At 35.6% G+C, this 25,347-nt stretch overlaps 1 protein-coding gene across 2 annotated transcripts in view; it reads right to left on the bottom strand.

Annotated features, from left to right (window-relative positions):
* Positions 1 to 25,347, bottom strand: part of Wdr59 (WD repeat domain 59) — a 133,916-nt gene that overhangs the window by 97,132 nt on the left and 11,437 nt on the right. For both annotated transcript variants that reach the window (XM_081759637.1, XM_081759643.1), the window contains exons 4-10: positions 24,424 to 24,628; positions 23,130 to 23,263; positions 20,577 to 20,726; positions 10,121 to 10,280; positions 7,424 to 7,503; positions 5,110 to 5,182; positions 354 to 589 (exon numbers count right to left, since the gene is read on the bottom strand). In XM_081759637.1, coding sequence (XP_081615763.1) covers positions 354 to 589; positions 5,110 to 5,182; positions 7,424 to 7,503; positions 10,121 to 10,280; positions 20,577 to 20,726; positions 23,130 to 23,263; positions 24,424 to 24,628 — 1,038 coding nt within the window. The remainder of the gene's footprint in view (positions 1 to 353; positions 590 to 5,109; positions 5,183 to 7,423; positions 7,504 to 10,120; positions 10,281 to 20,576; positions 20,727 to 23,129; positions 23,264 to 24,423; positions 24,629 to 25,347) is intronic.

Genomic DNA, 25,347 nt, shown 5'->3' with positions numbered 1-25,347 from the left:
TATCGAAATGAAAAAAATGAAATGAACTCCGTATGTTTTACGTCCTACGGTTATACCCGGCTAGGCTAAAGGAGACGATGATGATAATGAAGAAAGTGAGAGGAAACGGGAGAACCCCGAGAAAACTCACGCACACGGTGTTTGTCCACCACTGTGTACATACATGAGACGAATAAACATTCAAAAATCACTTTTTCAGCATGAAGTGTCATGAAAATGTGAATCAGTTGAAATTAAGAATTCAGTTTTTTCATAACTACCACTTCTCACCTATGGTCGCTCGAAAGTAAAAATTAATAACTGAAATACACAATGCAAAACCACTTTTATAAATTTACTTTAAAAAAACTTACTGCATCAACTTGAACATTTGGAATATTAATGTTCATCAACGAGAATTCTTGCTGCAATGTTTTTGGCTGTGTGGGTGAGGGAATAACTTCCTTCTCTGGAGCAGAGGGTACTGGCGTTGTGGGAGTTGATATAACTTCAATATTTTCAGTTCCAACTATAATAGGAGTTCCATTTTCCAAAGCTACAATTTCAATAGGGCGTGCTGATTCACTTGCTTCAACAACTGGTTCCACCACTAGAAGTAAAAAATCATGAATTTTTTAAGCTTTCAATATCATTCACATATTCTGCAATATTATGTGTCAGTAACCGCGAAACTACATAGCAAAAAAGAAAAGTATTCAGAAAATAAACTTAAAGATTAACTACAAATTTGTAAGTTTAAGACATATCTATTACTTTAAGTTCAACACTACTACATTTACAGTGAATTTAGAAAAACTAAAGATAGGATGAAATCGACAACAGCGAGATTATTTCATAAACAACAGATTCTAGGTTAAGTCCTAGCTAAAGATAATCCCACTTCCTCAAGTTAGTACGTACATTCTTCTGTCACAAGGAAAATGCCAGATAGTGCCCTCACAAAAGCATTCAGTAAAGTTTTTACGTTCTTCTCTCTTACTGGATAAAGCATACAAGCAAAAGAACAACATCCAGGAAGTCTGCATAAAATCGAAATATCTAAAATAAATAATGGTGTGCCATTAAGTCCACTTGGCGCAAGCTAAGATAAACCAGGGACCCCACGCACCAGAGGCGAACACTCTACCAGTGAGCCACCGCGGCCCCGTCACACACTGGAGTGTAGCGGATTAGGAACTTATAGTATGGTCCGACGAGCCGTACTTTTGATGGTTCCAATGATGCAAAGTGTCGAGTACACCGAAAATCGAAAGAAGCATTTTACCTGCACTACATGGTTCAAACTGGAGAAGGCTCTGTGATGTATAAGAGTGCTTTCCGTATCATGATACTACGGGCCAATCATACAGGTGAATGAGAACATGAACTAATATGTTTCTTTCAACATTTTCAGTGTCCAATCCAGGTGTTGCCATTTCTTCATCTTCATGATGGATATATTTTCTTAGCATGACACTTTTGCCTTGTCCACAGGCATCAAACAGTTTGTACATTGTTTAACGACTATTCACGTACCCTGGGGTTCACAGGATGAGGCATATCTGCAACACTTTCTGAAATCATGTCCAAACAGAACCAGGGATTATCCACGCCAGAGGCGGTGAATCAGGTATTAGGTGCTTTGTGGATGGGAGACTACTAATCTTTTGTCAGATGTATATATACAGCTATATATACTACTTTTCTGTTATTATTTTTTTCTTTCACTCATCTATCTAAAACATTTAGCGGAAGTACTTGTAAATCTGCCATTTTTAGAGGATGTAGATCATTTTCACTATTTTCTGTTACGAACTAATATATATATATATATATATATATATATATATATATATATATATATATATATATATATATATATTATTTTATTTATATGTAGTTTATATGTAGTTTATTATTATATGTAGTTTATTATTTTATTTTGCTTTCAGCGAAGCAATTTGCGAAATAAATTTAAATTTGCGTCGCGATTTATAATTTTTATATAGCATTTTCGTCAGCAATAGGAAGGAAAATTACTCATATGTTACGTGGACATGAAATAATAAAAAATACAATTTTTGTATATAACAAATACATATGATAACGAAAAGCAAAATAGAGGGAAAGTAATGACTTTTTTTAAAAAAAAAAAAGTACTAAGCTTTTTCATTCTAAAGATTGTCTAAGGTGGTATCTGGTTACTGTATACACATGGAGCGATTTATTAAGTGCTGAATTCATAATGCCGTCAAAAAACGGGAATTGGTATTACGTAGCTCACGAAGTGAACCTACATTTTTATTACAAAAACAAAATAACTTAATTTCATTTAAGTGTTAATTTCCTAACATATATTGTAGTCAAATGATGCCCGGATCAGGTCTGTTTTCCAATTTCATTTAAAGTTGTAAACCGACCACTAGTTTTTTGTGGTCCTTTCAGTGAAAAACAAGAGGACTTAGCAAAAGAATGTTTCTGAGCCAAAGCTATGAAATAACTATGCTGATATGTTATTTATGAACTCCTGTCCCAGAGCATAAAACAACAGGATGAAAAAAAGTATTGGTAAATTCCCGAGATTTCGCTAGTTATCAATTTCCGAAAGTAATTTGAGGTCTTCCACATCGAAAACCCACTGAGGTGCTTTATTTCCATATACTATAAAACGTCAAAGTGCATATCCCCGCTGTCAATTCTACGCCCAGTTTCCAGTAATATGGCGTCGAGACCATAGTGGATTAGTATATATTACTGAGGACTAAATATACACTTAAAAGAAAATGTCGACTTTTCGAGAAGAGATTTATCACAATTATATGAGATCTGAAGAGAACTCTTCTATCATGTAAGAAAAATCTATATTATGTCGTTTTCTTGTAAAGATTGCTAATTTCGGTAATAGATTATGAATATATGCACCGCATTTTACTATGGAATTTTTCATTTTCGTCGCAATTCTATGTTTTTGTATAGCCAACTGCAATACGACACCGGTTTAAAAAAACGTAAATATAGGGATACAAATAACCACTCGCCCGGGGCGACTGATTTATCGGTGTGGGCGAGCATTTAATGCGATACCAAAGGTAAGTGATTTCTATTGTGGGATGTGGGCTACTAGCTCTTTTCTTGAGTAAAATTTTGTTGTTTATTTGCATCCCTGATATATATGTATGTATCAGACGGTATACAAACAAACCTGGTTTAAATCAAGAACCTTTTTTATTTAATATATATATATTTTGCCAACCTTGACTGCCGCCGAAAACGCGATAATGCGACACAAAATTCATAAACTGCGGTGCAAATTTAAATTTGTATCGCAAATTGCTACCCAAAACGTAAACTCAAAAAAATATGATACACACACACACACACACACACACACATATATATATATATATATATATATATATATATATATATATATATATATATATATATATATATATATACAGGGGTGGACAAAAAAATCTAAAACGTTTGCAAAAGTGTGAAAATCCTCCTTTTGAGTCCCAAACAGCTTGGATCCGACATGGAATGAACGTATACAGCTCCTAAATCGCTGTGTGTGGAATTTTGTACCATTGTTCCTCCAAAACATACTCCAGTTCCGTAAGGGATGCTGGTGGAGGGTAATGAGACCGAACACACCTTTCTAACTCTGACCACAATGGCTCAATGATGTTCAGATCTGGTGATTGTGGGATCCAGGGGAGGTGTGATAACTCCTCAAACCATGATTTCACCGTTTTTGCAGCGTGACAGGGTGTCAAATCATCTTGTTAGATGCCATTACCATCAGGGAACAATATTTGGGCCATGGGTAGAACCTGGTCCCCCAAAATGGTCTCATACGCCTTAGCATTCATCATTCCATGCAGGGCTATGATGGCACCTGCGGAAAACCACGATATCACTGCCCATACTGTAACAGAACCACCCCCATGCTTTACAGGGTTGGGAGCAGAGAGTCTGTATCATATGCCTGCGACGGTGTTATCCATACGTAAATACGACCGGTTGTTGGAAACAAGGTGAAGGTCGATTCATCGGACCACATTACGTGTTTCCACTGCTCATGAGTCCACGCCTTGTGGTCCTTGCATCACTGGATACGCCTCTTCACATTTATTGCTGTGACCAGGGATTTGGCGATAGCGGCCCTGCCATGAATTTTCATTTTATTAAGTTCCCGTCGCACTGTTTTCAATGAAACCGGGTTCTGTACGCCGGAATTGAGTTCAGACGTAATTTTCATTGTAGTGGTCTTCTTTTTAGCTGCTACAATCCGTTTTAATGCCCTCCGGTCCCTATCTGACAGGATTGTCTTTCGACCACTGTTGTGCTTTGCAGACGTCGTTTACCCATGAATTGTGTATGCCCTCGTGACATTGGACACAATGCCTTTCGATACTCCCACAATGTTCGCCACTGTTGCAACTGAAGCTCCAACCAGACGGTCGCCAACGATCATGCCTCTTTGGAAGTCTGTCAGGTTGCCCATTTTACCGCACCACTTTCACACCACGACACTCACAGGTGAACTGGTTACTGCTGACGGAAGGGGAAGGTCTACATGACACACTGAAAGCAAAAAACGATCGGCAACTGCAACACGTGTTGTTGTACAGTGGAGGGCCAAATTTACGTGTTTTGTATGAAGTGTTTTTAGATTTTTTTGTCTACCCCTGTTAGTCATAATAAGCGTTTATTACTATGTTAGGTTGTCCAAGTTGTGGTACAACCCTTGTGGTCTGAACAGCTAAGTGCTTATTCTAAGAATGAAAATACGTGGCTGGTTGGAAACAGACTGAGTAGCATAGTAATCACTGCAGACACGATAAGTCGAAAACTCATCCGACCCGGACCACGTTTTCACTCTGAATTTTACTTTTAATAAAGCACATTTCTGTTGTTCAACATTACGTTCTGTTAGAAATTATTCATAAATGGAATAACTTACACATGAGGTACGGTATATAAAATTTACTTCCAATATTTAACTTAAGAAAGTAAATTCTAACGTGCTTTTTAAGAAACTATGGAATATCGTTAATAAGATTTCAAACTAGTAATACATTTCTCTAAATACAGGCTCTAATATAAATAAAATGTTCGTTTTACCTATAGATGTTGAGCCTAAGTCTTGTTCTGTGACGTCCACTGATTGATCTGTCTCAGGTTCATGACCACACAGCTGCAGAAATAAAAACACATATATTATTTATTATTGGTCAAATAACTAACACTTTCTGACCAGAGCTTAATACGCTTATTTATCAAAATCAAAATAAGCTCTGGTCAGAAAGTGTTACTTATCCGTGAAATAAGTTCCCGAGTAGTGATAAATGAAGTTATTATTGGTATGAAATAAAAGAACAATAATAACGGAAATCTATATGTTAGTTTAATATAGCATGGGTACATTTATTCATTTCGGAAAATATATTTTTGCAAAAGGAAATTATTCATTTTAACGCAGTAATTTATATAAATACGGAATATAATTACAAATATCAAATAAAAAGCAAAATTAAATCAGTAAACTTAATTGAAGTGAAACAAAAAATGATGGCGTTATTCAATGCAATACAGCATGTGTATATAACACTAATAATTTTCAACAAGTTATACTTTCTAAAAAATTTAAAACTTCACAAGAAGGGAACGACGACTTCAAGAGGTTTGACAAGTTTTATAGGATAGAACAGTGAGTTTGTAAACCAAAAAGCAACATTCACACGATTCGGTGAAAGAGTCGTTTACACTTTTCTGCATTCAGGTAGAAGGAATCCCAAAAAGCAAGAATAACTTTCATAAAAATTCTACGGTAACGAAAGTTAAAAAGTGTGACAGGAATGGAAAAGAGTTATAAGGTGGTTCAGATAATTCCGTTTTCCTAAAATTTCCACAGCTATTATGAAAATTTTTGAGGAAACATGCAATGTTTTGTACATGGAACTACCTGTAAAAGAGCCTATCAGATTTTGACAGGCATTATACAGGCGCGTGTTTCGGCGAAAACACATGTAAAGAAAATATTACAGGCACATTGTCTTCAGGTAATACGCATGTCGAAAAAGTATTAAACTTCTGTTAGAAATTTTGCACGGAAACACGCGTTGTACAGAGCCTGTACATTAAAATGAAAACATGTAATATACACGTAGTCACTCACATGCAAGTAAATGGAGGGAATATGTGAATGTAAAGTACCTTGAATGGATTGTTGATAACATTCGCAATACAGTAAGAATGAAAAGTACAAGGAAGGTGTATGTTTATCAATATGTACTATACATGTGTGACATTCGCATTACATTTAAATACCATGTATTAGCGTATAGCATGGAAAACGCATGATGTAGAATATGTCATTTTACATTTATCATTTCTGTGTACATGCGAAGTGTGTAACTCCCCTACGTGCTGTGTACAGGCAATGTACAGGTGAACGGGAACATGCAATGATCATGATTGCCAATAAATGGATTAAACAGATACGTGTGGTGAACAAGATGGATTGGAGCTAAACATTCACATTATAGGCATATGAGACATGCAATATTCAGGCACAAGTCTCCAATTCGACATTCGCTATGCAAGGTCCTGACACATGTATAATGCATGGGATTACAACTGAATATATTGCCTGTATTATCTCCATGTACATGCGAAGTGTGAACCCACCTATATGCAATGTACAGGCAGTGTGCAGGTAAACGGAAAATGCAATGATCATGATTGAAAATAAAGGGGTTAAACAGGTGCATGCAATGAACTAGGTTGATTGGAGTGAATGATTAATGTTACATGTGTAGGAAACGTAATATTCAGGCACCAAGTCTCCAGTTTGTCATGCACATATGCAAGGTCCTGAGACATGTATAGTACTTAATGCGATGTACTTTACATGTATATTCCGCTAACACGCCCACTAATTCGCTAACACCTGTATTTCACATGTCAATTACATTTTTATCAAATGAAGAGCAGCTGTCGTCAGATCCTCATTGGAATATGGCGGTTACGTACATGTCTTTTCACTCTCTACATGTTGTTTACACGCATTTATCACGTTGCAAGGTTGCAACCCTATCAACATGAAAATTACCTGTTTCCGGGAAATGAACATGCAATGATCGTGAAAAAAATCAATACCTGTCTCATGCGTTTAAAAATGTTCCATTTTCAGGCGCATGTACAGGCGCCTGTAAACCACCTGCAATTTCTGTCTGGGAGGGTAACATCTACAACGGTCATGTAATAAATTAAGGATTTTAAGAAGAATAGGTGCTGACGAAGGTACCAGCTACAACCGACATTATACACTGGTATAAAGAAAATTGTAAGAGATACAGAGACGAGTTTGAACATTCGTTTGTGTGTTACATATTCTATAGGATCTATTAGTAAATACATATTTATATACATTTACCTTCTGAAGAAATGGCTCTATTCTCCAAATTCGAAGAGACTGATCCTTTGACCATGTAATGAGCTGGTAATCTGAAGAATCTGCAATTTAAATGACAATAAAAATAATCAAATGTTAATAATACTATTACTAATCTATTTAATGTCAGTTAGAGTTCCTTATTTCAATCTAACTAACAAAAGTTTATCTGGAAAATATTTATTATATATCCAAATAAAAATAAAATGTATACCTAAAAGCACTTTAGTTTGGTTAATGATATCCATAGTTGATGACATTACAAATCTAGAATACATTTAGAAATTATCTGTATAGTAAATGCACTGTTAATTAGATGGCCAATGCAATATTAGTTATCTCCTCTACTTCTGATATCTAATTGAACAACCTAATCGATGATCATTGCAGTTGTACCTGTTGCGCACCAAAATTGACTTTTGTTCCTGTTCAAAAGTCAGTATAAGTAAATGTACTCTCTATATGCAAAAATATAATCCGAAATTTGAAACTTTATATATATATATATATATATATATATATATATATAAAATCAGGTTTTAAATCAGGCTTATGTTAAATCTCACTTATGAGACTTGGCTAAAAAAATAACGGGGTTGGCAACCCTGTCAATAGTATACATGGAGCAGTTGGGAGCGAATGCGCGCGGAGCAACTTTGAACATTCGAGAAGAGTATAATATACATAAGTTGCCCCTCTCAGTCAGGTTTAGACTGTGAGCAGCGATTGAAGAGAGAGAGAGATGTGCAATCGTGTTATCGGAACAATGACAAATGTGAAAGCTGAGTAGCGCATTAATTTGAAATTCCTTGCGAATTTAAAGAAATCTCCGAGTGAGTGTGTGAAACTGTTGCAGAATTTGTATGGTGATGACACGATGTCAGTACTGAGTATTTAGTGGCACAAACGCTTCAGTGAGGGATGCGAAAACGTTCATGATGATGAAAGACCGGGTCGTTCTGTCACAGCAACAAAGAAAAGTGTGGAAAAATTGACTGGCAGTGTCCGGATAGATCGCAGGCTCAGCATTCGAATGATAGTAGACATAGTGGGCATCGATTTAGAGTCTATCTGCGCAATTATGCACGACGATTTGAACATGTGAAGAAAGAAAAAAAAAAACGCAGGAGCATAAGCACTTTCGGAAGTGTGTGTGTATGTGTGGTGACATACTGGAACGTCTGGAAGCAGAAGCGGTCTTGTTAAAGAAAATCTTTATTGACGATGAGACGTGAATCTTTTAGTATGATCCTATAACGAAAAGGCAATTAATGCACTGGAAAACTTCTTCATCCTTGCGAATGAAAAATGCAAGGATGCATCGAATGAAAAATCGAAAGTGAAAGTCATGGTCATTGTGTTCTTTGATATCAACAGCCTGCTCCTTATTGAATGGATACCATCAAGTCATACAGTGAATCAGCAGTATTATCAGCATGTTTTGGTGAAGCTGCTAGAACGCTTGAAAAAGAAAAGGCTCTTCTTGTGGAAGAACAATGAATGAATTTTGCATTACGAAAATGCTCCTTGGCACACTGCTTTGGCCGTTAAATAGTTTCTGGCATCTAAGAAAACTCCATTATTGGAACACCCACCTTATTCGCCGGACTTCGCATCGTGCGATTTTTCTTCCTTTTTCCGAAGGGAAATCAGCTTTCAAGAGAACTCATTTTTAGACTGTGGTGGAATAGGTGAAGCAGAAAACGGCAACGGTACTCAAGATAGTGACATTTGAAGAAAAAGTAGTTTTACAAAATATTACTTGATGGAATAAATTTCTTTTATAGAAACGAACTACAGAATACCTTATCTACATTTACTAACGTCAATATCAAGCCGGAGCCCAGGTGTTGGACCCCGCTAAGGGCGGATAATTTGACAAAATTCACAAGGAACATATTATTACAAATCAACTACTCACCTTAGTAGTCCAGATCAAGGATGAATAAAAACATCGATATTTTGAAGAGGAATTGATCTTCATCATCAAGCTTGGAAATATCCAAGATAATTTTACTGGTTCATGAATATCACTCTGGACAATTAGTGAAGACCATAGAGGTTTTGCTGTATAACATATAGCTTTGTAACCATTGAGCATACGATAGTAAAGTTTTTTGATACGTAGATAAACAATGTATTCCAATTAAAAATATATATATTCGCTGTATGCATAAGCATGACATTTGGCATATTTGGAAATAAAAGCATTAATTTTTGTGTAGGGGGTATCTGATATATAGTATGTAAATTTTTCTGTATAAGGAGTATTTGATACATACTATGCAAACAGCGGATTTTTTTTTAAGTTAATTAAATTACTTATTTTTAACCGCTGGATTGAGGGTGGTTTTATGGTAGGCAACTTTCGGAACTTACTGCAAACCCATGCTCGTGAACAAGCTTTCATAGCCAGAAGTCGATGGATGATTTAGATTTCAAATAACTTTCATTACTCTCATCTCTTATCGGCCAAGAACGAACATTTAAGCGACGAGAAATAAAGCTACATACTCAATGGAAAGAAAAAAAAATAATTATGTTTATGTGATCAGTTTATTAAATGAAAGTAACAAACGAGATATGAATGTACATTTTTGACGATGAAAATACAAAGCGTTCAGATATCTTATTCTGGTGTTTAGGAGAAACAGTATTTATATCAGACAACTGAGTTACCTTCTTTGTGTTTCCTCCATTCGAATTCCAGAACAACATCTGTGTGACCAACAAAAGTATGTACAGGTGATGTTAGGTTCGAAATATTCCAGAGTAAAAGGCTATTTTCACCTCTTCTTAGCTGAGGAACTACGACTGTGATTAGACCTTCACCAAAAGGCTGAAATAAATTTAAAATAATTCTTCAACGTGTGTAATACACACACACACAAAAATAGTTTTGGCTCTTCTTAAACTTCGTACCAAAACTCAATTTGTTAATTAAGCGAGTGGAGTTTAACGTTTTCTTTTACACTGAGACTATATGAGACAATACAAGATATGCTTCTTTGCAATAGGCCCATCTGGTTCTATTGCTTGTTTTAGTATAAATATATCAATTTAAGTTATATATATAGGGTGTTTCAAAACGGATATCAGAGTTTTATGGCTTTGTAGTTTTTATTACATTTAACGTACAATTATAAGTAATACGTCAAATAAAAGAGCAACTCAATTAGTTTTTGTTACATGTGTTCAATGTGAGCACCATTCGTCACACGCCATATATCGAATCGATAGGTGCCATAAACTTTCCGTCGAGATATAGCACAAAACACATTCAATTTAGGGGACTCTTGTTGCAACTGCACCATCTCGTGAAGATTTGCTGACCTCCAGATGCGAACATTATGAATGTTCACATCGCCACTTAGGTGAAATGTCGATTCCTCACTGAAGACGACACAATCCAGAATATCTTCATCATACAGCAACATCATTTGCAAAATTGGCACGTAAACCGTAGTCTGTAGGCTTGTAGCATCTGCAAATGATAATGACGTAGTTCTAAGCATCTCCTTAAAATTCTCCACACAGACGGTTGCTTTGTAACTACAGATTCAGTCTTTGCAAAATGCAAAACACCAAAAACTTTCTGCTCACTAGTCGTCTCTCACTAGCTCTTTGCTACTAGCGCTTTCTAACGGCTGACAAAGGAAACAGTGAATGCGCATGCATACATACAAAACTATTAGAGTTGCTCTTTCATTTGATGTATTACTTATAGTTGTAAGTTAATTGTAATATACACTACAAAGCCTTAAAATCACGATTATTTATTTTGAAACATTCTGTATGTTCATCAATAATTTCAATTTTCAATATTAAACTGTTTCATATATATACATATATGTGTGTATATGTTAGTTAGGAAGTCACGTCTGGTATCACATTAATGGTAGTATTACGTATTTATTTGGTATTCATACTTATTACCTTTATATGTATTTATATTTTATCTTGTAATTTCTATTTACCTACCAACTACTAGTAGTAAAAATAATCTTTTTCCTTACTTAAATACTTTTCTATATTTGGAAATCTTAATTCTAACTTTTACTGCCAGATGAATAGGGAACAGAGGAGAGAAACATAGTCTATCTGCAGTTTCCGTTAGGTTTTCTAGTTTTTCTAGTTGGAGGAGTGACGGTTGCGTAACATGACACGAGAACTGAGACTATGTAAGCAAAAAATTCAAAATCCACTTCGCTGTTTATTTGGCTGCTACGTTATTAGCGTCAAATCAAAATAACTGTGTTTTAGAAGGTACTAGCATTGTTAGCCGCTTCGCTGGGTTAAAATAAAAATTTTAAATGCACAACTCCTTATCTCATGTGTTTGGTACCTGTGAAATATGCTACTTTTGTTTTTAGTGGCATGGATTTAACGGCATCGGAAGTGTCACTCAGCGACCCCAAAAACTATGGATTCGACACTAATATCGGTCATTTTCGATCATTTTAAAATATTTCTCTCTCCCGTAAGTTACACCGTTAAAGTGATGTGATAAAAATCATCCCAGGTCCGAAGTTCATCAATGTTGAAAATTTGACCGAAATCGCTCGGGCGGTTCAAGAGTTATTAAGTCAAAAGACAGTTACTTTCTCTTTAATTTTGTTTTTATATCTTCCCCTCCTCCTCCCGTACGTTGCACCGTCAAAGTGAAATGATGAAAACCGTCGTAGGCCCGAACCTCACTTATTTTGAAAATTTGATTGAAATTGGTCGCGTGGTTTATCAATTATGAGTCACAAACATAGTGACTTTCATATATATATATATTCCCCTCCTCCCCTTCCCTAAGTTCTACCGTCAAAGTGAGATGATAAAAACCATCCCAGGCCAGAATCTCATCTAGGTTTAAAATTCGATCGAGATCGGTCGCGGGGTTCAAGAGTTATTAAGTTTAATATTTCTCCCTTCCTTCCTCCTGTCCTTAAGTTCTACTGTCAAAGTGAAAAGATAAAAATCATTCCAGGTCCGAACCTCATCTATGTTGAAAATTTGATCGAGACCGGTCGGGTGGTTCAACAGATTAAGTCACAGTCACTTTCAATTTTATAATATAGAAGATAGATGATGAATGAAGTAATCTTTTACGGCTCTTGAGTTTTGACTGGCAGTCTAATTTAATGTTAGGTTCTCTGGAAGGCTAGTTTTGCTATTAACTTAACTATCTTACTCTTGAGATGGTAATATGAGCATTATGGTTAGGGTAGGAATTTTTCCTGTAATAGACTGTTTGTTGAAGTAATGCTTAGAGTATGAATAATTGTTTTAAAGTTATTACTGACCCTACTCCTACAAGGACATTTGATTTTTTATGCATGGCAGAGTTGTGCTGGACTGTCTCTGAATCTAGTTCATTTACTGGGCTACTCTTACGAAATTTCAATTTGAACTCTACATACTGAGTTCGTATTCCTTATTGAAGGCACTTCTGTGCGCGGGGTCCCTGGTCTAATCCCCGAATAAGTAAATTTGTGGTGGACAACATCGTGTCCGTAGGTTTTCTCGGGTTACTTCCGTTTCCTCTCACATTCTAATTCCACCAATTCTTCCACAATCGTTCACTTGTCTTAATCACCCGTCTCCCTTAGTGTAACAGGCATAATCGTGAGACGTTAAACTGAAAGATTTTATTTCATTTCCTTATTGACGGCAGGTATTAAATCGATCTGTCTGTTAGAGACATGCTGAGTGCGTCCTTTTAAATGGGAGTTTGGCTCGGCCATGATAGGACATTTACGTTGGAGTACTTGGTTCGTGTTCAGACTAATAAAATCTCTTTTGAGGTATTTTCCTTTATTTAATCTAACCTTGTTCCTTAAAGAAAAATTTAGTTAGAATCCTTAATGAAAGTAATTTTTGCTTGAAGAGGCTTATCACGGTTAGGATTAGGCAGGTTAGCCATAAAAGATGAAGCTAGTATTGAAAATTAAGAGATGCACCACTCGTTTTGGAAATGCAAGAAAAAGGGAGTGGTTTCCCCTAAAATAACAGCAATATAGAAATTATTGCTGTAATTTTGATCTGAAATTTTGATGCTAATTCCAAATAGGAGGCATGGAGGTTTTCGAGGTATGGAAAAGTAGGTTTTCAAAGGGGAGGCCTAAAGTCTCTTTTCAGATTCTTAAATAGAGAACAGCTTGAAATTAGAAAAAGTAATTTCAGAACGATACCAGTTGAGAATGCTCCAGGAGCATTGCCAGAACGAACTTAAAAAGAATGGAGAAATGGAGCGCGAAGGATAACTGTGATTGTTTCTAGATGTAAAAGTAAAGCATTTTATTCGCACCTTGTTCTGTTTCTCGCAAAAATTCGCAAAATATCATCTCTCTATGACTTACAGTTTCCGAGATATGGCTCCTTAAATCTCCCGAAATTCGAACTTTTTTTGGCCAATATCTGGGGAACGGTGGCCAGTTGATCAGTGGCCACCGGTTACTTTTTGGTACCTAAATGTTCACCATCCTCTTCGGCATTGATCAACACCAATATGATCTCTCTGTGACTTGCTGTTCTCAAGAGATGGCTCCTTAAATCTCTCGAAATCGGAACTATTTTTTTGCCAATATCACAGGAACGGTAAGTCATAAAATGATGATATTGGTGTTAATCAATACCTAAGAGAATGGTAAACATTTTGGTATCGATATTAATTGATAGCCACTGACCAAACCAGTGGCCATTTGGACAGTGGCCACCCGTTACTATTTGGTACGAAAATATTTACCATCCTCTTAGATATTGATCAATACCAATATCATCTTTCTATAGCACATGGTTCCCGAGATATGGCTCCTTAAATCTCTGGAAATCGGCCATTTTTTGGCCAATATCTTGGGAATGGTAAGAGTGACGCGAAAAGTTTAATCACTTTCTCAGATAGTTTTTGATGTTTTATCGAATGCAGGATTCAAAATCGAAAAAAATCGCTAATAAGAGACACACGCACGCACACAAACATAGATAATTTAGTAACGAACTTTTTAAGTTCGTTGAAATTTTAAGTAAGAAAGGATTCTTTACTTTTATTTATGTAGTATAGCTCTCAATATTAAATCATATATCTAGACGCAGATTATTTTGAATTTTGATTTTCTCTATATATAATTTAGAAAATCCATACTTCAACATATTAAATTTTTAATGTTTTTATTTTGTAATACTTTGGTTTGGAGTCTCGTGACCCGCTTAGGTGATGTTAATTTGCTTTTAGACAGTCTTAGTTATCACTTGCTGTATGCAAATATGCCATTATAAAAGAAACAATACACACATATTATAGAAACCACAATATCTTTTACCACAGACATACTCTCTTACAAAACTGGGGCCTCGTCCGTTGATGATTGGCTTCCCTAGAATTCTCTCTGCTATTAGTATCTATCAGCTCCCAAATATAAAATTATCCAATACTGTTATTCCATTCTCCACAACTCTTAAAAATTTGGGAGGCATACTAAATCAAAATCTTTCCTGGTCAGATCAAAAAAATGGAGTTTGTATTAAAAAAATAAATAAATAAATAAAAAAGTGCTTTGCATTCATTAAATCGGCTAAGAATTTTCTTACGATTTCATGATTCTAAAGGGCAAACTTGTCAAGGTACTGTGTTTTCACATCTTGACTACTACGACTCAGCCTATTCTGATCTTTAAGATAATCAATCAAGGCATTTGCAAAATGCTTGCATTAGATTTATTTGATTGATTTTGAGTTTTACGTCCCGTTCAGCAGCGAGACTATATGAGACGTGGACCTACTGATTAACGTGGAATCCGAACCACATGAGCACCCGCCGGGAATCGAACCCGGGCCTCCCGCGCCAAAGGCGCGTACGCTAACCGCTTAGCCACGGAGGAGCTCTGCATTAGATTTATTTTCAATTTAAATTACAGCGAACATCTCACACCATTTCATATATATATATATATATATATATATATATATATGGTTGACTTGTAGCGAAATTCATCGATTCCTAAAAAAAAAAAAAAAAATCTTCTAGCATACTTTATTCTCCGTTCGCTCTGGGCACTGAGGCTATGACAGTTGTTTGTTTGTTCCGAACCACCAGCTGTTACGTTGGCAGTTGTTTCGTAGGAAGCAACGCTCCTTAAAGGACTCGTGCGTGCTTCGCGCGATGACGTAAGCTGCCACCTAGCTGCCCGGCTGCTACGAATGTCTCGTTGCAGTGTAAACCAGGTAATACTAAGGGAAAGTACGGAATCAGGGTTTTGAGTCAAAATGAACGTTCGTAACTTAGATTTATTGTTCAAACACGTTATATATATATATATATATATATATATATATATATATATATATATATAAAACCACGAAAAGTAATATTGAAGTCACTAATACAATTATCATTGTAAATGCTATTTGCGTTTAATTAAGACTCAAAACTACTGGTTTTGTGACTGTTAAAAAAAAATATACAACACAAAAGTGTAGAAATAAAAAAAAAAGGTATCTGGGAGTAATCACCAACATTTGTTCGTTAATGTTTGCTCTATTTAAAAGCGATTATTACGGAGTGGGAGAGTTACTTTCTGCTCGTCTTTATTAGTTGTTTAATACACTAAAAGGCTTGTTTCAAAACGGGTACAATTTATAACTGAGTGAATGATGTGATGGTTATACATTGTGGGCGAGAGGTGACTGGTTACGTCTTGCATTTGAATGATAAGAGCCCTGGGTTCAATACCATTAATTACTATTGAATATTAGTCCCAGAATAAACGATAGCACATAATAGAAAGCGTTTATTTTTTATAATTGGAAAGAATAATTTAGGGCTATTTGTTACTGTGAATGGAGACTGGTAACGTACTTGGTTTGATGTGTAAGGTACTGGAGGCGATTACATATAGCCAGTTCATGGAATCTCATAAATAATACGTATGTGTACGCATATATATAATTTTTCGAAAAATACTAGGTACTAATAATATATATTGAAATTCATTTTAATAATTAGCTAATTAGCAGAATATATATTAAATTTAAAGAATTGGTGAGCAGACCACATCGCGTACTAATCTTTGGAGGAAATTAAGTAACATATATATATATTTTCAGGGCCGTAGGCTCGCCTTGTTAAATACTAACATAAATCGTATTATTATCGAGCGTTTTCGGTTGGGCTTGACTGTTTAGATATTGCCTTAGCTGGCCATGTATTTTTCTTTCTCAGTTACTAACAAAAAATCAGGCAGCCACAGACGTTAATTGTAATAAAATATTGTTATTGTTTTTTAACAAATTGTTTGATTTCTCTGGGATTGCGGCATATATACATTTATTTCCCGGTATTACTTCTGGTTCTTCTTGAACTTAATGTCTTTATGACACTACTTAGAGTAATACAGACTCTAGTAGAAAGAAAATTACATAACCTTAACCTCTTATACAAAGAACTTACTACGTCAGAACCATCGTATCTAGCACGTAGATTCTTATATTTGTCGGATTTTCACAATAGGAGCACTAGATCATAACGTAATTTCTTGCTTTACACACCCAGTCATAATTTGGGTTCATACTCAAAATTCTTCACAGTAGGTACTACACTTCTTTGGAACAGTTTACCTCAATTGATACATCATGTTTTAACGGTTGCCAAATTTAAACAATCTGTGAATTCTCTTCTCTTAAGCAAGGATAAATATACTAGTGCCCATGAGGCCCATGAGGCATCTTCGTCTTACCAGATTATTGATTACCTATGAATGAACACACACCTAATTAGTACTCTTGTTAATCTCAAAAGTCCCCTGACAAAGGATAACTCTTATTACCAGAGTTACAACAAAATGTAAGAGGAAAAACCTCTCCAAATATGATATTTTCAATTTAAAGTGAAGGAATTTTTAAAACAGGAAAAGCCGTTTGAGCTGTACATTCTTTATACGCCCAATGTTACATGAAAATGCAACGTTGCCATTTACCTGGACCCACAACATAAGTGAATGATGTTTGAAATGGGGCTGGCCATCGACACGTTATCGTAAAAGACAGTAACTTCATTCACTTAGGTTGTGGGTCCTGGTAAATGGCAACATTTAATATTGAGCGCATAAAGAGTGTACAGTTCAAACGGCACGTCCGATTAAAACAAAAATCTTCAATTTAGATTGAAAACATCGTATTTGGAGATGGTTTCCCCTCTTACATTTTGTTGTAATTATGATAATAACAAAGTTATCCTATATCAGGGGACTTTTGAGACACCCTATATATATATATATATATATATATATATATATATATATATATATATATATATATATATATATATATATGTACTTGTAGTACGACTATATACAATATCTAATTCATGTTTCTCTATGTAACTTTTATTATGGATTGTATTATTCCTACATAGATGTCTATTTTTGTTTTTGTTTCTTCTCTTGTATTTTATTCCATTTTATATTCGGTAGTTTTATTTCCTTTACTTAAGTAGCATATTTACTTTTATATGATTAAATCCTTTTCTTTTGTAATTATTTATATTTTTCTGAGTATTTATGTTTTAAAAAAATGTAAGCACGTGATTAAGTGCTCGGAGAAGGCTGTAGAGCGTTAACTTCTCCACGTGAAACAAATCATAAATAAATAAATAATCTATCGAAAAATGAAATTAGTCAGTATGTACAAAATCCACCTTAAAGTTGAGAGCTAGAAAACTGATTGCAAATAAGTGAATTTTCTCGTGTTAATAAATTTTATGAAACTAGGATGAAGCAAGATAACGGTAAACATGGCCGGTCCTATTGACATTGAAAGTTTAAAGCAGGCATTGGGAATTACTGAACAGGAAGGTATTGAATTGAACCTGTTGCATTGTTAGTAATGGTTAGGAGGTTAAGGTCACAAGACCAAAATAGCGACAATGGAAGCACCGCTAATGAAGACAATGAGGTAAACAGCGCTTGTTCCATGTAGTACATTGAGAGATGATATGAAGATCCAGTTACCTCAGTTTACAGGGTTACAAGTGAGGATACTTTTGAGTTGACTTTAGTTTAGCGTCCCTTTCAGCAACGAGGCTATATGAGACGTGGACCTACTGATTAACGTGGAATCCGAACTACATGAGCTCCAGCCGGGAATCGAACCCGGATCTCCCACGCCAAAGGCGCGTACGCTAACCACTTAGCTACGAGAGAGCTCGGAAGGATACTTTTGAGTTCTTAGACTTAATAAAAGAATACGTGAAGAAAAATAATATTTCTCTAATTTATATTCTAAAGAATTTATTTCGACACTTCAATCCACTATTTCCTCTCTAGCTTGTCTCTCCCCTAACTTCTTTAAATTAAACCTGCCCGTTTTTGAATGATAAATATTTCCTTTATTCAACGATAATCTCTCTTATTATCGCTGCTGTCAGAGAGTGATCAGTGTCACAGTCAGCTTCTCTGAGCGACTTAATACCAATTATGCTAGGCTATCTTTTTCTATCTACTAAAACGTGATCAATTTGATTATGTGTTTTTCCATCTGTGTGAGATCCAAGTGTATTTAAGAACGTCACGATGTTAAAATTTTGTGCTCTTCACGATAAGGTTTCAGGATGTTGCAAAATTCACAAGTTTAACTTTGTCATTACTTTTCTTATGCAGACTTTCATTGCCTATAATCGGTTTGAAAATATTCCCGCGTCATATCTTCGTATTGAATAGAATTATCATATATATCGCGGGAGTTGGTTAAATACCAATTTTATTTCTTCGTAAAAACCGCCTTTTATAATAACTTTATCTTATTTTGGGACATGTACATTTAGAACAATAATATTACACCACTGACCCTTAAAAGTAATAAACAAATGTCTATCATTAACAAATTCAACCCGTTTAAATGCTTATGTTATTCGTTTGTGAACGAAAATCCTGTTCCTAGTTGGTGGTTTTCATTTCCCTCCCCGTAAAAGAACGTAACATTTCTGGACTTCTTTACTCCCTTTCCTTCCCATCCAACTTCCTGAACTCCTACTACATTCATCCTATATTTATCTACTAACTTATTCGTTACAGATTTTAATGTGCCTGTTCTATAAACACTTCTTATATTCCGTGATCCAAATCTCATGTCCATTTTACTTTGCTGAGGCCGTGCCAAGTTAACAGTTCTGGTTCGAGGCTTCTGTGAATGATCTTGGATTTTTGTTTATTATTATTATTATTATTATTATTATTTACAGGATGAGGAAGTTGTTAGCTTAACACCAAACACCCAAGCTGGAGGACCATCACTTGTCATCCGTCCGTGACTGCTTATTCAATATAATTACAGCTTACCTCCTTATCTAGAGGCCTTCTCCTCGATCCGCAACCTGAGGACAAGCTATGTCGAGGTGACAGGAACCCATGTTATTTGTGATAGTCTAAAGTACATATTTAGTTCATGAGTTGTACTAATGTCCATATTGTCATTAAAATGATAATTGTTCTTCTTTCTTTTTTTATAAGAATACATTGTTTCCCATTACAATACGTTAACACGTTTAGGAATTTTTTCATTTCACTTATTTAAATTCCTTCCATTTCAAGCTTCCCACTCTCTCCTGGAGTCTTTGTGAATTGGAAGAAATTTTCAGGGAACCGAATTTAAGTAAGTGAAATAATTTTCCCATGAATATGTTAATCCTAGCTTCGCTTTCAGGAATGGTACGATAAGGAAAGTTACACTGATTAAATATAAGTACACGAACGATTATGAACCTTACAAACTTTCTTTTCTTTTTCATATATTTATAAAGAATAATCCTTCATTTTGCCGAATTTTAACCAAATAAACATTCTTTTATCTTATTATCTTATTGTCTCGTATAATATAATTTTTGATTAAAAACAATATTATAGAGTTATTTAAAATTCTTACCTGTACTTTACTTAACATATTATTGTACCGATTTATCACCAAAGATTAAGAATCTATACTTTCCATCTTGAAACTATGAATTCGTATTTTCTAATAATAATACCACCATGAACAAATTAATTACAATTGGTTTTTGTTTAATTTACACAATATTAAAAAAATGATAATGAAGTTCCTGCCTAATTTAATTTCATGGTGGGGAGACCATTTAATAAGAATTACACCTACTTACTGTATAACGTGCTCTCCACACTGGTGAACCACTGCTAAGAATACTTTCAGCCCTTCTAGGATTAGTAATGTCAAAAAATTTGACTGTACAGTCTTGACTAGATGTAGCTAGCTGATTTTCATGCATTGGACTCCAATCTAAACCGTGAATCTGAAAAAAAAAAAAAAAAAATCAAAATTATTTAACCCGCTTCACTGAGTTGAAATAATAATAATAATAATAATAATAATAATAATAATAATAATATTAAATGCACAACTCGCATCTCACGTGTTCGGTACCCTAGAAATTTGCTATTTTTGTTTTTAGTGGCATGGATTTAAATGGTCGGAAGTATCACTTATTGTCTCAGCGACCCCAAAAACTATGGATTCGACACTAATATCGGTCATTTTTGATCATTTTTATATATCCCCGCCTCCAAGTTGCGAAGCTGAATTTGGATTTAAACAGCATCTGAAGTGTCACTGTTCATCTTAGCGAAATATCGACTATTTTCGATCAGTTTTAAATGTCTCTCCCCCTCTCCTACGTTGCACCGTCAAAGTTATATGATAAAAACATCCCAGGCCCGAACCTTATCTATGTTGAAAATTCGATCGAGATCAGTCAGGTGATTCAAGAGCTATAAAATCACAAACATAGTCATTTTTATATAGATTGATTTTATACAGGGTTTGTCCGGACAGTAATAGGATTGAGTCGATTAAAAAAAAAAAAAAATATTGAACCAATCGTTACAATTCTTTAAAAACTTTCAAAATAGGCTTCTTCTGCGTCGATGCAGCGCTGCCAGCGCGATTTCCAAGCATTGAAGGCGTCACGGAAGTCATTCACCGGAATAGCCTTGAGAGCCGCGGTGCAAGCTGCTTGGATCCCCTCTGTCGTCTCAAAATGCTTGCCTTTCATCGGGCGTTTCAGACGAGGAAACAAAAAGAAGTCCGGGGGGGGGGGGGGCACATTTGGGCTGTAGGGCGGCTGCGGAAGCGTTGGGATGCCGGCCTTGGTCAGGTAGCTGTTCTCAGGAAAGGCGGTGTGAGCCGGGGCGTTGTCGTGGTGCAGCTTCCAATCGGCTCCGATGTCTGGTCGGACCCGATTGACCCTTCGTTTGAGTCTTTTGAGCACTTCCACGTAAAACTTGGCGTTGACGGTTTGTCCAGGAGGAACAAATTCATGGTGGACAATGCCTTTGATGTCAAAAAAGACAATGAGCATCGTTTTCACTTTGGATTTGCTCATTCTTCCCTTTTTTGGGCGAGGAGACGCCGGCGTGTGCCACTCGGAAGATTGCCTCTTTGTCTCGGGATCATACTCAAAGATCCATGATTCGTCACCTGTGATTACGTTATTCAAAAATTGGGGGTCACTTTCACACATGTTCAAATTTTCTTGGCACAATTCCACTCGCCGCAATTTCTGGTCGTCAGTAAGCACTTTTGGGACAATCTTCGCGCACACCTTGCGCATGTTCAAATGATCCGTCACAATTTCATGAACCACAGTTTTTGGTAAATTTAACATCTGGGCAATTAAACGAATATTTAGTCGACGGTCTGAGTTCAAAACTTAGCGCACATGGGTCACATTGTCGGTGTTTGTCGAAGTCGAAGGTCTTCCAGCACGGTCTTCATCGGCGACCTCTTCCCGGCCCTCCGAAAAGGCCTTGTGCCACCGAAACACACCACTTCTTGCTAAAGCATCATCTGGGTAAGCCTGCTTGATCATATCAAACGTCTCTGTCGCAAATTTACCGAGTTTAACACAGAATTTAATCGCGTACCTCTGCTCTAATGAACGCTGCATTTTCGACTTGCACCACTCACAGAAACACGTCGCGCGAAAAAGCCTGTCCTAACTCTCTGTGTGCTCGGAGACAACTGACCAACCGCTCGTTCGTTAGCTAGGAACGCCCTCTACCGCATCCAGTCGGTGCGCGCACGCTCCTAAGTACAGTCATGGCGGAATAAAATCAGTCCTATTACTTCCCGGACAAACCCTGTATATAGTGGAAATTATATCACAATATATTTATTTATTTGTCCTCTGCTCTCTCGTTGATCAAACCACTCTAGTGGCAGATATGAGCACCTTCGATGCAAGTGATTTAGTGTTCTATTCTCTGAGAGAGCATTTGGTTCGGATTCCACCTTAAACAGTACGTCAACGTCTTATGTACGCAAGATGCTGAAAAGGGAAGATAAACTTCAACGAACAAACAATATATTTATTTTTTAACATTATCTTCAGTAATGAACTGAGTCTGAGTGTTTGTAACTTCTGTTTTGATGCGTGATACTTCAATATACGTCAAGTTCAAGTAGGATCAATAACCCTTGCTGAAAATCACTAGATATGCTCACCAGAGTACAGTACGACATTCACAATGAAATTAGATATTGATTAGTGGTCTGCCGGATGCACAGCACAATTAACGGAGTGAGCTTTAGATAATAATAGCAACAACATAAACTTAGTATCAAAATTAAAATAGATACATAATACCACTACTGAATTTTTAAATATAAATACAATAAGTAATAGCAATAAACTTACCTTTGCTAGATGAGCTGCTATATATTGCACAGGAGCAGTGCCTTTCCTTTGGTCCCATAATTTAACATCCCCATCGTGAGCTGTAGCTAGTAAGTGTCTAGAGAGCCTATTCCACCGAACTTGTGACGCACCAGCTACGGAAAACGAGAAAAAAACATTTTTTTTTCGCATAAAAATGGAAATCAATAAATAAATACATAAAGGTAATTTTGTATAACGTGTATGAAATATAACTACCGGTTTACTGTCGCGAATTCTGGATTGCTCACTGTACAAGATATGAAATGACTGTGCGAATATACAGACTATAATTTCCATCTCTGTTAAATACTGTTCTTATTTTGTATCACTTGTACTCGAATTTTCTATACCCTGTTTACTTTTCCTATTCATTTAACTTTAAAAAGCACTCAGGTTGCTGAATTTTACGATTCTTTCTATTTTTGAAACAGTATGTCGCCAACGTGTATGAAGTCGTAATGGACATCTGGAATTTGTTGCGACATTTGAAAGAAAAATTGAAAGAACTTACATTTAACACACAATCCTAATTTAGTCAGGGAAACGAATTAACATTAGAGAGATTGTTCTTTTAACTATTTACAACTAAGAAAGTACACCATTAAAGCACAGTGGACGACACAAATTATCATCTAATTTGCACTCTACATGCAGGATATTAGTCATTAGACCCAAAATTAAAACACACACTTTACGTTATATGCAAATAACTAGGCTTTTGGTCCTGCAGCCCACGAAGAACTTATTCCTGCCAAAAGTATGCGTTCAATTGGGAATGAGGTCAGAGCATTCAGTCCCAGTTATTTTTCCTTTCTTTCAAAAATGAAATCCGCTAGCTTGCCAATTGCCTCAAAGGCTGAATCAACTTATATCATGTGATAATATAGTAGTTCCAAAGCTTTTTCGATTGACAGTACCTTAAGTGCATAAGGATTTTTCCGCGATGTACCAAAAACAAAGAAAAGTCTAAACTCTATAAACTATATTAAAACTTTAATATCAAGTACCATTTTACAGCACACCATAAACCAGCAGAGAATCGCGGTGCACTTTTTCGGAACTACTGAGGTATAGAAATGAAACTATTAAAAGAGAAGGAAAAAGAGAAAAAACTATATTATGCTTTTCTGTCAAAAAAAAAAAAAAATCCGCACTATCATTTAAAACCCACTTTATGTGCAGTTACAGTTTGGAATTTTCTGCCCAAATCATAAAACTTTAACACTGATGTAAACAATTTTATATCATATCAGAGTAATAAATAAAAACCTACCTATAGCTGATAAAGAGAGTGCTGGCCTCCTGGCATCTCTCATGTCCCAGACATGAATGAAGGTATCAATTGAACATGTTGCTAATAAATTAGGATCAAATTTATGCCAATTCAAATCACTCACTACTCGAGTATGGCACCGAAGCGTATGGATCAATACCAAATCTCCCTCCTGCCAGGAATGGATTTCCACTCGCTGACTACTCTGAATTAAAAAAAAAAAAAAAAAATGTTACGGGATTTTTAATATCAACGGAGTTTAATTCCCAACACTCAAGTCTTATATATATGTAAGAACACTAGTGGATCAACTATTAAATATAACTAAAAGCTGAAAAATAATCACCAAAATAGCACATTAAAAAAGTGCATGGAATAAATAGGAATCAGGAATTTAAGAAAATGGCAATATACAAGGTTCATTCAAAAATAAAACCCTCATTTTCTCCCTCTTCCGGTGTAAAAGATATGTTCCACAATTATCTGAGTAAAAATTATTCCATTCTAACACAACATACTATATATATTTTTATTGAGGCTTTCATAAACTCCTAATGCTTGGAATTTAAGTTGACCAAGAACGAAGAGTCGCTTTATTCCCTCTTCCCCTCACACTATTATATATATATTAGAGATTAGAAATTGCCTTGTATAGTTTGAAGTTTAAATTAGTGTTTCTACAACGTACAGAATCACTGGTTTAATGTTAGTTAACGAACAAGTTCTGTGCATTCATCGATTTTCGTATTTCGACAGACCGTGGGTAAAAGTAGAAGTGGCTACTGAAACAATTTCGCTGTAATAAATACATTAGATCTATAAGATTAGTTATGTAATTTAATTACGAAAAACGTGCCAAACAGTTTCTATATTTCATTTGAACCAATGAAAATGCCTAAACCAAAGCTTATTTTGTGTCTATCA

Source organism: Thermobia domestica, chromosome 1 (genome assembly GCF_964235325.1).
Source record: "Thermobia domestica chromosome 1, izTheDome1.hap1.1, whole genome shotgun sequence".
In the NCBI taxonomy this organism is placed as follows: Eukaryota; Metazoa; Arthropoda; class Insecta; order Zygentoma; family Lepismatidae; genus Thermobia; species Thermobia domestica.
Note: the sequence above shows the minus strand (reverse complement) of the source record. Positions and strands in the feature narration are given on the sequence as shown.